Here is a 13,900-nt window from a genome sequence, read left to right on the forward strand (position 1 = left end):
CTATGCCTTCCACTAGATGTCAACAGTCTTCTGAGAAATGAGGGAGTAAGAGTCTGAATGAGTGGACCCTGCCGTGTCACAGAGATTTTTCATGCGCGCAACCGATAGCGCACCTTTCTTGTTAATCTTTTATATTGACGACATTATTGTCTGGTTGAAATATTATAGATTATTTAGGCTAAAAACAACCTTAGGATTGATTATAAACATCGTTATACATGTTTTTACTAACTTCACGGATACTATTTGGATTTTTCGTCTGCCTGTTGTGACTGCGTTTGAGCCTGTGGATTACTGAAGTAAACGCGCCAACAAAAGGTTTTTGGATATAAAGAGAGACTTAATTAATCGAACAAAACAAACATTTATTGATTAAATTAATGTCTTCTGAGTGCAACCATATGAAGATCATCAAAGGTAAGTGATTCATTTTATCTCTATTTCTGACTTGTGTAACTCTTCTACTTGGCTGGTTACTGTTTGTAATGATTTGTCTGCTGGGCGCAGTTCTCAGATAATTGCATGGTATGCTTTCGCCGTAAAGCCTTTTTGAAATCTGACACCGTGGTTGGATTAACAAGAAGTTGATCTTTAAACCAATGTATAACACGTGTATGCTTCATTAATTTTTATAATGAGTATTTCTGTTTTTTTAATTTGGCACTCTGCAATTTCACTGGATGTTGGCTACCGTATCATACTACTATGACTGACCCTGTAAAACAACACATTTCACTGCACCTATCATACTTCTATGACTGACCCGGTAAAACAACACATTACACTGCACCTATCATACTACTATGGCTGACCCTGTAAAACAACACCTATCATATTATTATGGCTGACCCTGTAAAACAACACCAATCATATTATTATGGCTGACCCTGTAAAACAACACATTTCACTGCACCTATCATACTACTATGGCTGACCCTGTACTACAACACCTATCATACTACTATGACTGACCCTGTACTACAACACCTATCATACTACTATGGCTGACCCTGTAAAACAACACATTTCACTGCACCTATCATACTACTATGACTGACCCTGTAAAACAACACATTTCACTGCACCTATCATACTACTATGACTGATCCTGTAGAACAACACCTATCATACTACTATGACTGACCCTGTAAAACAACACCTATCATACTACTATGACTGACCCTGTAAAACAACACCTATCATACTACTACGACAGACCCTGTAAAATTGCACCTATCATACTACTCTGACTGACCCTGTAAAACAACACCTATCATACTACTATGGCTGACCCTGTAAAACAACACAATACACTGCACCTATCATACTACTATGGCTGACCCTGTTAAACAACACCTATCATACTACTATGACTGACCCTGTAAAACAACACCTATCATACTACTATGACTGACCCTGTAAACCAACACCTATCATACTACTATGACTGACCCTGTACAACAACACATTTCACTGCACCTATCATACTTCTATGACTGACCCTGTAAAACAACACATTACACTGCACCTATCATACTACTATGGCTGAGCCTGTAAAACAACACCTATCATACTACTATGACTGACCCTGTAAAACAACACATTACACTGCACCTATCATACTACTATGGCTGACCCTGTAAAACAGCACCTATCATACTACTATGACTGACCCTGTACAACAACACCTATCATACTACTATGGCTGACCCTGTACAACAACACCTATCATACTACTATGACTGACCTTGTACAACAACACCTATCATACTACTATGGCTGACCCTGTACAACAACACCTATCATACTACTATGACTGACCCTGTAAAACAACACATATCATACTACTATGACTGACCTTGTACAACAACACCTATCATACTACTATGGCTGACCCTGTAAAACAACACCTATCATACTACTATGGCTGACCCTGTACAACAACACCTATCATACTACTATGGCTGACCCTGTACAACAACACCTATCATACTACTATGGCTGACCCTGTACAACAACACATATCATACTACTATGACTGACCTTGTAAAACAACACCTATCATACTACTGTGACTGACCCTGTAAAACAACACATTACACTGCACCTATCATACTACTATGACTGACCCTGTAAAACAACACATTTCACTGCACCTATCATACTACTATGACTGACCCTGTAAAACAACACCTATCATACTACTATGACTGACCCTGTAAAACAACACCTATCATACTACTATGGCTGACCCTGTACTACAACACCTATCATACTACTATGGCTGACCCTGTACTACAACACCTATCATACTACTATGACTGACCCTGTACTACGACACATTACACTGCACCTATCATACTACTATGGCTGACCCTGTACTACAACACCTATCATACTACTATGACTGACCCTGTACTACGACACATTACACTGCAGCTATCATACTACTATGGCTGACCCTGTAAAACAACACCTATCATACTACTATGACTGACCTTGTAAAACAACACATTACACTGCACCTATCATACTACTATGACTGACCCTGTAAAACAACACCTATCATACTACTGTGACTGACCCTGTAAAACAACACCTATCATACTACTATGACTGACCCTGTAAAACAACACATTACACTGCACCTATCATACTATTATGGCTGACCCTGTAAAACAACACATTACACTGCACCTATCATACTACTATGACTGACCCTGTACTACAACACATTTCACTGCACCTATCATACTACTGTGACTGACCCTGTAAAACAACACCTATCATACTACTATGACTGACCCTGTAAAACAACACATTACACTGCACCTATCATACTATTATGGCTGACCCTGTAAAACAACACATTACACTGCACCTATCATACTACTATGACTGACCCTGTACTACAACACATTACACTGCACCTTTCCAGTGAATGTGACAATAAAAACATCTTAATATGGCCGACTGGTGGCTTTTTTGCCTCTCATTGGCCAATACATAGCATCAGCAATCCATGGTACAGTGCCTTGCGAAAGTATTCGGCCCTCTTGAACTTTGCGACCTTTTGCCACATTTCAGGCTTCAAACATAAAGATATAAAACTGTATTTTTTGTGAAGAATCAACAACAAGTGGGACACAATCATGAAGTGGAACGACAGTTATTGGATATTTCAAACTTATTTAACAAATCAAAAACTGAAAAATTCAGCCCCTTTACTTTCAGTGCAGCAAACTCTCTCCAGAAGTTCACTGAGGATCTCTGAATGATCCAATGTTGACCTAAATAACTAATGATGATAAATACAGTCCACCTGTGTGTAATCAAGTCTCTGTATAAATGCACCTGCACTGTGATAGTCTCAGAGGTCCGTTAAAAGCACAGAGAGCATCATGAAGAACAAGGAACACACCAGGCAGGTCCGAGATACTGTTGTGAAGAAGTTTAAAGCCAGATTTGGATACAAAAAGATTTTCCAAGCTTTAAACATCCCAAGGAGCACTGTGCAAGCGATAATATTGAAATGGAAGGAGTATCAGACCACTGCAAATCTACCAAGACCTGGCCGCCCCTCTAAACTTTCAGCTCATACAAGGAGAAGACTGATCAGAGATGCAGCCAAGAGGCCCATGATCACTCTGGATGAACTGCAGAGATCTACAGCTGAGGTGGGAGACTCTGTCCATAGGACAACAATCAGTCGTATATTGCACAAATCTGGCCTTTATGGAAGAGTGGCAAGAAGAAAGCCATTTCTTAAAGATATCCATAAAAGTGTTGTTTAAAGTTTGCCACAAGCCACCTGGGAGACACACCAAACATGTGGAAGAAGGTGCTCTGGTCAGATGAAACCAAAATTGAACTTTTTGGCAACAATGCAAAACGTTATGTTTGGCGTAAAAGCAACACAGCTCATCACCCTGAACACACCATCCCCACTGTCAAACATGGTGGTGGCAGCATCATGGTTTGGGCCTGCTTTTCTTCAGCAGGGACAGGGAAGATGGTTAAAATTGATGGGAAGATGGATGGAGCCAAATACAGGACCATTCTGGAAGAAAACCTGATGGAGTCTGCAAAAGACCTGAGACTGGGATGGAGATTTGTCTTCCAACAAGACAATGATCCAAAACATAAAGCAAAATCTACAATGGAATGGTTCAAAAATAAACATATCCAGGTGTTAGAATGGCCAAGTCAAAGTCCAGACCTGAATCCAATCGAATCTGTGGAAAGAACTGAAAACTGCTGTTCACAAATGCTCTCCATCCAACCTCCCTGAGCTCGAGCTGTTTTGCAAGGAGGAATGGGAAAAAAATTTCGTCTCTCGATGTGCAAAACTGATAGAGACATACCCCAAGCGACTTACAGCTGTAATCGCAGCAAAATGTGGCGCTACAAAGTATTAACTTAAGGGGGCTGAATAATTTTGCATGCCCAATTTTTCCGTTTTTGATATGTTAAAAATGTTTGAAATATCCAATAAATGTCGTTCCACTTCATGATTGTGTCCCACTTGTTGTTGATTCTTCACAAAAAAATACAGTTTTATATCTTTATGTTTGAAGCCTGAAATGTGGCAAAAGGTCGCAAAGTTCAAGGGGGCCGAATACTTTCGCAAGGCACTGTGTATATATACATCATCATTGTCAATGTCCTGTTTACTATCCCCCCAGGAAAGAAGAAGTATCTGATCATAATAGTCTGCCTGACCCCAATGTCAATGTCCTGTTTACTATCCCCCCAGGAAAGAAGAAGTATCTGATCACAATAGTCTGCCTGACCCCAATGTCAATGTCCTGTTTACTATCCCCCCAGGAAAGAAGAAGTATCTGATCATAATAGTCTGCCTGACCCCAATGTCCTGTTTACTATCCCCCCAGGAAAGAAGAAGTATCTGATCATAATAGTCTGCCTGACCTCAATGTCCTGTTTACTATCCCCCCAGGAAAGAAGAAGCGAGGGAGGGAGTTTGGTTCCTACTCTGGGGAGGTGAAGACAAATGAAGGAGGAGTGGAGGACAAAGCCCCCCAGCCACCGGACATGAACCCTGTGATCAATGCTACAACTGTCAGCACTGACATGTCCCTTATCAGTAGCTCACTGGCAGCCTTCAACTATATAGCAGGTACAGCAAAGTTCACAATTTTACGGCAACATCGCAAGCACAGCGTTCACGCATCTTATACCTTCATAGCAGGTTCAACCTTCAAACAACTTTACAGCAACATAGCTTAGTACAATGCTCACACAACCTACAACAAAGCAGGTACAAAAACATTCACACAACATTACACCAACTTAGCAAGTGCAGCAACGTTCACACAACGTTACACCAACAAAGCAAGATCAACGTTCACACAACGTACACCTTTATAGTAGGTTAAACATTCACGCATCCTATAGCGTCAGAGCAGGTGCAGGTTCGCATAACATTACAGCAACTTTGCATGTAAAACTAAGTTTACATTACAGCAACTTTGCATGTCAAGCTAAGGTTACACAACATTACAGCAACTTTGCATGTAAAACTAAGTTTACACTACAGCAACTTTGCATGTCAAGCTAAGTTTACATTACAGCAACTTTGCATGTCAAGCTAAGTTTACATTACAGCAACTTTGCATGTCAAGCTAAGTTTACATTACAGCAACTTTGCATGTCAAGCTAAGTTTACATTACAGCAACTTTGCATGTCAAGCTAAGTTTACACTACATTACAGCAACTTTGCATGTAAAACTAAGTTTACACTACATTACAGCAACTTTGCATGTCAAGCTAAGTTTACACTACATTACAGCAACTTTGCATGTAAAACTAAGTTTACACTACATTACAGCAACTTTGCATGTCAAGCTAAGTTTACACTACATTACAGCAACTTTGCATGTAAAACTAAGTTTACACTACATTACAGCAACTTTGCATGTCAAGCTAAGTTTACACTACATTACAGCAACTTTGCATGTAAAACTAAGTTTACACTACATTACAGCAACTTTGCATGTCAAGCTAAGTTCACACTACATTACAGCAACTTTGCATGTAAAACTAAGTTTACACTACATTACAGCAACTTTGCATGTAAACCTAAGTTTACACTACATTACAGCAACTTTGCATGTAAAACTAAGTTTACATTACAGCAACTTTGCATGTCAAGCTAAGTTTACATTACAGCAACTTTGCATGTCAAGCTAAGTTTACACTACATTACAGCAACTTTGCATGTAAAACTAAGTTTACACTACATTACAGCAACTTTGCATGTAAAACTAAGTTTACACTACATTACAGCAACTTTGCATGTCAAGCTAAGTTTACACTACATTACAGCAACTTTGCATGTAAAACTAAGTTTACACTACATTACAGCAACTTTGCATGTAAAACTAAGTTTACACTACATTACAGCAACTTTGCATGTCAAGCTAAGTTTACACTACATTACAGCAACTTTGCATGTAAAACTAAGTTTACACTACATTACAGCAACTTTGCATGTAAACCTAAGTTTACACTACATTACAGCAACTTTGCATGTAAACCTAAGTTTACACTACATTACAGCAACTTTGCATGTAAACCTAAGTTTACACTACATTACAGCAACTTTGCATGTAAAACTAAGTTTACATTACAGCAAGGTAGAGAAGGGGTTAAGGTTGGGCTCTGGGGAACCTTTTACTGCAGTGGGCTAAATCAGGTCACACAAAGTGGTTCTTGGTAGTCTTAAGCAAATTGACTTTGAAACCAAAGTATACACCTCACACACATGGTTATTCAAAGAAGACACCGGTAGCAGGTCAGATATAGAGTTGAAATGTATTCCATTTTGAGTTTGCATTCCAATGTTACACTTTATATACACATCACAGAGGACTGAAACGTATCAAAACTGTTTGACATAGAAATACCAGATTTTCAGCATGTATTTTGAAATGTTTATTAATTATGAAAAGTATGAATAACATTCTACCCATGAGGGCACTAGTCATTTGACTACAGGAAAGAGCTACAATCAACAATTGTTGATGCTAGGGCCCTGTAGTGGGTTTACATTGACATTTCAGTGTATCGTTTCTGTTAGGTTGTATGTGGGTGGTACAGACACTAATCTCCATTGAGGTTCCCTCTCCACTGTGACTGAGAGGAGCTACTAAATATGGACTGGAGGAATGCAGATGTAGAGATAGCTTCCCCTGTAAAATCCCCCTCATACTCACTCACACACACACATGAACACTGTCACACACATACGGTATATGCACGCAGGCACACACACATTCTCGCTCTCACACACTCACGCACGTGCCCACACACACACACACATATTACGCCTGTTCCCCGTAAGTCACCTGCTCCAGCCAGCTGCTAAAACAGAGAGAACACAGTATTTCCTGTTCCTTTACCTCCCACTCGTATGGACAAAGATTTAATCGCTATTTTTTGTCCCAATCTCTGTGGTCATGGGAGCAGAAGTACAGATTCTTTCATTTCAAACTGTGCCTCTCTGTGTTCAAAATGATTTACTGAGCAGTTGTGTAAGGCCAGAATGAGTAAATCCAGCAGAGCAAGTCGGAGTTAAATTAGTTTTTGCTTTCAAAGGCAAGATGTTGAAATGTATAAACTACATTTGGTTCTACATATGACAGTATTTGACTCTCTCTCTCTCTCTCTCTCCCTACAGACCACCCAGAGCGCGCGGCGCTCTACTTTGTGTGCGGTGTGTGCCTGGGCCTTCTCCTCACCCTGTTTGCTCTGGTGGTCCAGATCTCGTGCCGCACCGACTGCCAGCCTCGCCGCCGCTGCCCCGGCACCACCACCAAGAACCGCCTGCGGCCCACCGACTCCTCATCGGACTCCAGCGACTCAGACTCGGACTGGGAAACCACGTCGGATCTATCCGCGCGCCGTCACCGCCGCTTCGAGCGCACGCTCAACATGAACGTGTTCACGTCTGCGGAAGAGCTGGAACGGGCACAGCGGCTGGAGGAGAGGGAGAGGATCATACGAGAGATCTGGATGAACGGTCAACCCGACATACCCGGGACGCGTAGCCTCAACCGCTATTATTGAGGCAAGAACGTAAATTAACCACTACTAGATCTAGATGAACCCGGGACGGGGAGCCTCAACTGCTTTTATTGAGGACCGTAAATGAACCGCTACTAGATCTAGAAAGGGTGGAGTGCAGTACTTGAGATGGGATGTGTAGGACCACAAAAACACACTAGGGTTTGGGGATGGGGGGAAGGGAACCCCCCACCGGACCTGGTTTTCGGAGGTGTGCATGATAACAGGACCACTTTGGACTGCGGGGGTTTGGAACCGCACGATGGAACACAGTGACGCTTGCAGACCAGGAAGGATAAATATCCCCCTCTGTCTGTCAGTCAGTCTGTGTCCGTGTAGGCACTGTAAAGCAAAAAAAAAAACTGTTAATGCAGTGAGAATAAGCTCCTACTTCTCAGCATGGTAAGCTTGACCCGGAGCCTGCCTCTCATTGGTGGAGGATGAAGGTGAAAGGTCAGCTAACTGCACTGCCTCACATTTTACCTCATCGCACCCTCCTGAAGTGGAGGATCTTGAGATACTGAGACTGTGAAGCCTGAAAGGTCAAAGGTGACTTAAGGACAGTTGCCAATGTTACTCCAGTGTTGCCTAGTAGATATTGAGAATTGGGCAAATATGAAAGCGTGCAGCTTGCTTTATGCTCACTCACACTCCAGTATTCAAACGGTCGGCTTTAGAGAGGCGTAACACTTACAGTTAAAAGGACATCGTGACACTCAAGTCAAACTTACAGTGTAACACTTACAGTAAAATGGGACAGTGGACCAACAACGTCACAATCTTTAAGAGGAAAATGACCATGGTCAACCAACGCCGTCTTTTGAATTTTGAACCCAAAATGTGTTTTTTAAATTCTTCTCAAACATTTTATGAAATCTATTTTATATAATATTTAATAGTTGTATTGTTGTGTATTTTTGTCTTTACGGTTATTATTATGAGATATTTTTATACTGCGGTTATCAAAACTTTTCTGGCACCTCAGGGATGCAATCCTAGGGGAGTCCAAAATGGCACCCTATTTCCTTTATAGTGCTCTACTTTTGGCTAGAACCTTATAAGGGTCTGGCAAATCTCTGGCTAAAAATTAGTGCACAACATAGGGAATAGGATGCAGTTTTGGGTGTAGCCCCTAGCGTTTCTGTGTATGGTAGTTTCTATTTGCTTCTTAAGAAGAGGATTGGGGCCCGAATTCATTAAGCTTCTCATTGTAGGAGTGCTGATCTAGGATCAGGTCCCCCATGTCCATGTAATCTGATTCATTATGATATAAAAGGCTAAACTGATCCTAGATCAGCACTCTTACTCTTGAGTCACTTCATAAATACTATACAATACTCCAGATGTGTCAGCATATGAGCATTGGGCCAGTAACCGAAAGGTTGCTGTATAGGATCCCCGAGCTGACAAGGTAAAAATCTGTCGTTCTGCCCCTGAGCAAGGAAGTTAACCCACTGTTCCCCGGGCGCCGAAGACGTGGATGTTGATTATGGCAGCCCCCCGCACCTCTCTGATTCAGAAGGGTTGGGTTAAATGCGGAAGACATTTCAGTTGAATGCATTCAGTTGTACAACTGACTAGGTATCCCCCTTTCCCATTTATAAAATAAAAAACACCATGTAAAACACCTCGAAGAGGTCAAGTGATTTAATAAGCTTATTTTTTATATGTTTTAATATGCACAGTGCAGTGGCCTACCTGGCAACAAGGATGTCTATTGGTGGAGAAGGTAACCCAGTCAAGCTGTTATATTAGAATCCATCAATCAATTGCAATAATCTTTTTCTCACTTTGTCAAACAGGCTTGTGTGTGTTGTCCACATGAAAATGGCGAGGCTGGCCCTAGATCAGTTTTGTCATGCCAGTGGCCATAGGACTTGTCAAGACAGCACAAAAAGATCTAGGACCACAGGCAAGGAAATGGCTACAGCCACAGGCAAGGAAATGGCTACAGAACAAAATCCTGTTAATTTGCCTACCAGTGAAAGAGCTTCCTAAATATTACTGTGGTCATCACTACTAGGGTTAACCCTCACGTGACACTGTTGGGCTATCTGTCAGGTATTATTGTAATGATCATGTTGTTAATAATATAAGCTATTATCAATACAGTTCAGTTGCACTGGGTGAACCGTAGGAATCATGGTTCATCAGAAGAAGTTTGGGATTTTCTTGCATGAGAGGTGAAATGAGAAGGCAGTGAAGAATCTTCACTCCAACTGCAATCCATTGTTTTTTTTTTATTGAAAAAGCTTGTTTCAGTTTGAATGGGACAGAAAATATGCCAATACAATAGCTGGTAAGTGAGACCAAAATGTGACTCCTTTGCTTGGAATAAACTGTGTTGAAAATAAGGTCTTGACTCATCTTGTTTTATTTTTACCTAGTTATGTGAATTCACACAAATATTTAATCCACATCACCACTGTTCAGTGTATCATGAAGATTGTGCGCCATCTGGTGGCGAAACATGCGACTTCCGCACATTTTATTTTGGTGACGTTAGTTTTGTTTATATTTCCCATAGCAACTGAAACTATTCCTGTTTCCTTAGTCACATCACCATATTTAAACCAGATTTCCATGGGAGTTTGATTAAATAAAAGGTGAATATCCTGCTGGCCAATGCTTATACTTTCTGTTCAGTAACTGTCCATTATTTCCAATGGACAATAAACACTATTACAATATTACAAGCAATGTCGGTAAACACTGGACATTGCCACTGGTGGCTTGCCATTTTGCCAGGAAACACCTTTCGGGATGTTACGGGCCAAGTAGTTGAGCCGATCATGGAAAATAAACCTGCAATATAAATGTAACGTGTGGATATCTATCACGCTGTGGCCTTGTTTGATTGCAACAAAGAGACTACATCGAGCTCTGATGCCCTTGGAATGTGGATTGTGCAGTGGCATTCTTTGTATTGCAAATTAAACCCAGTGTGAAATGACAAATAGATAGATAGCATAATAAGCTATTTTCTCATCTTGTTACATATGATTGAAGTTTTGTAGGATCCTGTTTGAATGATTAACATGACTTACTGCAACTTGATACACTAGAAAATGTCTACAAATGACAGTGTAAAACCATTCAGCTGTATACCGCTGCTAAGGTCAACATGCCAAGTTGACTCCTCCAAGTCACCTCATAAACTAGCCTTTCCATTGAGGTCAAAGTCAAAAACATTCACTTTAAACTACCACAGGGATTTGATTTTCCTGTGAATTCCTGCTTCTCCTCAATTCATAGAAACCAACTAGCTCTGGTCCAGGGCATGTGGTGCATTCCTCCACTATATTCCTCCACTATTAGAGGAAAAATGCGCACTATTCCTTGGACCAGAGCTAAGAAATGGAACCTTTCAAGTGCAAGTGCTGGTTCATTTTTATTTGATATATTTTTGGGGTGGGGTCGAGGTGAGGAGGAGGATTATTTAAGAGACTGTTTGAAGAGGTAGGGTTTCAGATATTTTTGGAAGATGGGCAGGGACTCTTATTTCCTAGCTTCAGGAAGAAGCTGGTTCAACCAGGATAGGGAAGTGCTTGGACCGGGGTGAGCGGGAGCCGCCGTTCCATAGGATGGGAGGGCCAGGAGACCTGAGGTGACATAACGGCATGCTCGGGTTGGGGTATAGGGTTTGAGCCTGAAGGTAGGGAGGGGCAGTTCCTTTTGCTGTTCCGTAGGTAAGCACCATGGACTTGTAGTGAATACGAGCTTCAACTGGAAGCCAGTGGAGTGTCGGGTGACATCAGAGAACCTGGAAAGGTTGAAAACCACCCCAAAAGATCCACTAATGACACAATCTCAATCGCACCCCACACTCTACAGTGCGGTGCCAGGAAAACAAACTCTTCCTCAATGTGAGCAAGACAAAGGAACTGATCGTGGACGACAGGAAAAAAAGGGCTGAACAGGCCCCCATTAACATCGACGGGGATGTCGTGGAGCGGGTCAAGAGTTTCAAGTTCCTTGGTGTCCACATCACCAACTAACTATCATGGTCCAAACACACCAAGACAGTTGTGAAGAGGGCACAAGAACACCTTTTCCCCTTCCAGGAGAGTGAAAAGATTTGGCATGGGTCCCCAGATCCTCAAAAAGTTATACAGCTGCACCATCGAGAGAATCCTGACCGGTTGCACTGCCTGGTATAACAACTGCTCGGCATCCGACCATAAGGTGTACGGTCCAGTACATCACTGGGGCTAAGCTTGCCTATATGCTTGGCGGTGTCAGAGGAAGGCCCAAAAAATCGCCAAAGACTCCAGTCACCCAAGTCATAGACTGTTCTCTCTACTACCACACTGCAAGCGGTAACGGAGAGCCAAGTCTAGGTCCAAAAGGCTCCTTAACAGCTTCTACCCGCAAGTCAAATGGCCACCCGGACTATTTACATTAACACCCCCCTTGTATATATCCTCGTTATTGTTATTTTATTGTGTTACTTTTTTATAAAAAATTACTTTAGTTTATTTAGTCAATATTTTCTTAACTATTTCTTGAACTGGGTTGTCGGTTAAGGGCTTGTAAGTAAGGACTTCACGGTAAGGTCTAGCTAGACCTGTTGTATTCAGCGCATGTGACGAATAAAATTTGATTTGATGTCATATCCTTAACCTAGGCCAGCCGATTGCAGGTGGACTCTCCGCCAACATGAGCTTCCTGCTGCTCACCCCAAATACACACACACACACACACTATTATGAGTGTTCCCCTATTTACATGTTGTTATGTGTGTTGTGTGTCAGAGGTGAGGGATGATAAGCGAGTGTTTGAGAACAGGCCTCTGGTGTGAGTGGATGACATGTAGATGACCTCCCAAGTTCTTGGACAGAAAGATCACGTGTTAGTGGTTTAAGCTTTCCTCTTAAACCACAAGCCCTGAGTTTCCAACATGACCTGACGTGTGTGTGTGTTACAGGCGGAGTTGAAGGCAGAACTTGTAACAGCGGCAACATCTGGAGCTCCACGGCGTAATGGGTGACTTCTTGCAGTTCCTGTTACTACGAGGAACGAGAAACGTCTTCATGTTCGCCAGCAAGTACTTCTCCCCATTTGCCTCCCACCGACCCCTGGGGGCATCTTCAACCCTCGTCACCTTGAGGACACACACTGGGGCTGCATCTCAATAGTCTAGAAGCGTCCTCTCATAGGCACTTTAGTGAGGACAATACTCTTCTGGTAAGCACTTGTCACTAATATGTAGAGAGGCCCTTGAATGTGTTCATCAAATATGAATGCTTTTATGGAAGTTATATTTATTTTACGATATTATTTTTACTGTCTAATGTTTTTCTTTGTATTAGCTTCCAATCAACTTTGTTGAAATGGTAATCGCAAGAATTACAGTTATGTGAGCTGGTGTGAATTAAAGAAGATTTATTATTTAATGTCTTGTATATTTTCCATGTTTTATTTATGTTAAGAGCTTTATCCTCAAGAGTAATAATTCCAGTAACTGCTATTTTGCTTTGACTCTGATGTGCCCACCCCATCATTTCTAAGACTGAAGTTATTCATTATATTGGGCTCGTGGTTCTCTGACTCAACAAGTAATGCTATTGTTTGGATAACTTTGCCTTCCTGACTTCCTACAGCTTGAATGATTTTCTCCACAATTGAACAGCATTATGTACGTGTTCCTGTGGTTTGCATACATCTGTAATGCCTCCCCTTGAACTACTGTCAGTCACAGTGACATCTCAGTAACTCAATGAACAGGTCTGTGAAGGTGTTGTTTTTTTATTTATTATTCATCTTCATTGTTCTTGGACTCTCTGGATCTATGCACACTCACTAGACTCTACC

General features: G+C 41.5%; 1 protein-coding gene across 1 annotated transcript; it reads left to right on the plus strand.

Moving 5' to 3' along the window:
* Nucleotides 1-4,606: 4,606 nt before the first annotated feature.
* On the plus strand, nt 4,607-8,832 carry LOC121839956 (protein eva-1 homolog A-like). Its single transcript, XM_042300582.1, has 2 exons — nt 4,607-5,137; nt 7,701-8,832. Exons 1-2 carry the CDS (start codon nt 5,053-5,055, stop codon nt 8,087-8,089), a joined length of 474 nt encoding a protein of 157 aa, XP_042156516.1. The 5' UTR covers nt 4,607-5,052; the 3' UTR covers nt 8,090-8,832.
* The last annotated feature ends 5,068 nt before the right edge of the window (nt 8,833-13,900 follow it).

Source organism: Oncorhynchus tshawytscha, linkage group LG18 (assembly GCF_018296145.1).
Source record: "Oncorhynchus tshawytscha isolate Ot180627B linkage group LG18, Otsh_v2.0, whole genome shotgun sequence".
Taxonomy (NCBI): domain Eukaryota; kingdom Metazoa; phylum Chordata; class Actinopteri; order Salmoniformes; family Salmonidae; genus Oncorhynchus; species Oncorhynchus tshawytscha.

Excerpts from the sequence above, each read along its gene's own strand:
- LOC121839956 (XM_042300582.1), top strand. The coding sequence starts at position 5,053 with ATGAACCCTGTGATCAATGCTACAACTGTCAGCACTGACATGTCCCTT. Across the intron at positions 5,138-7,700 it reads AGCCTTCAACTATATAGCAG|ACCACCCAGAGCGCGCGGCG; the intron begins GTACAGCAAAGT and ends CTCTCCCTACAG.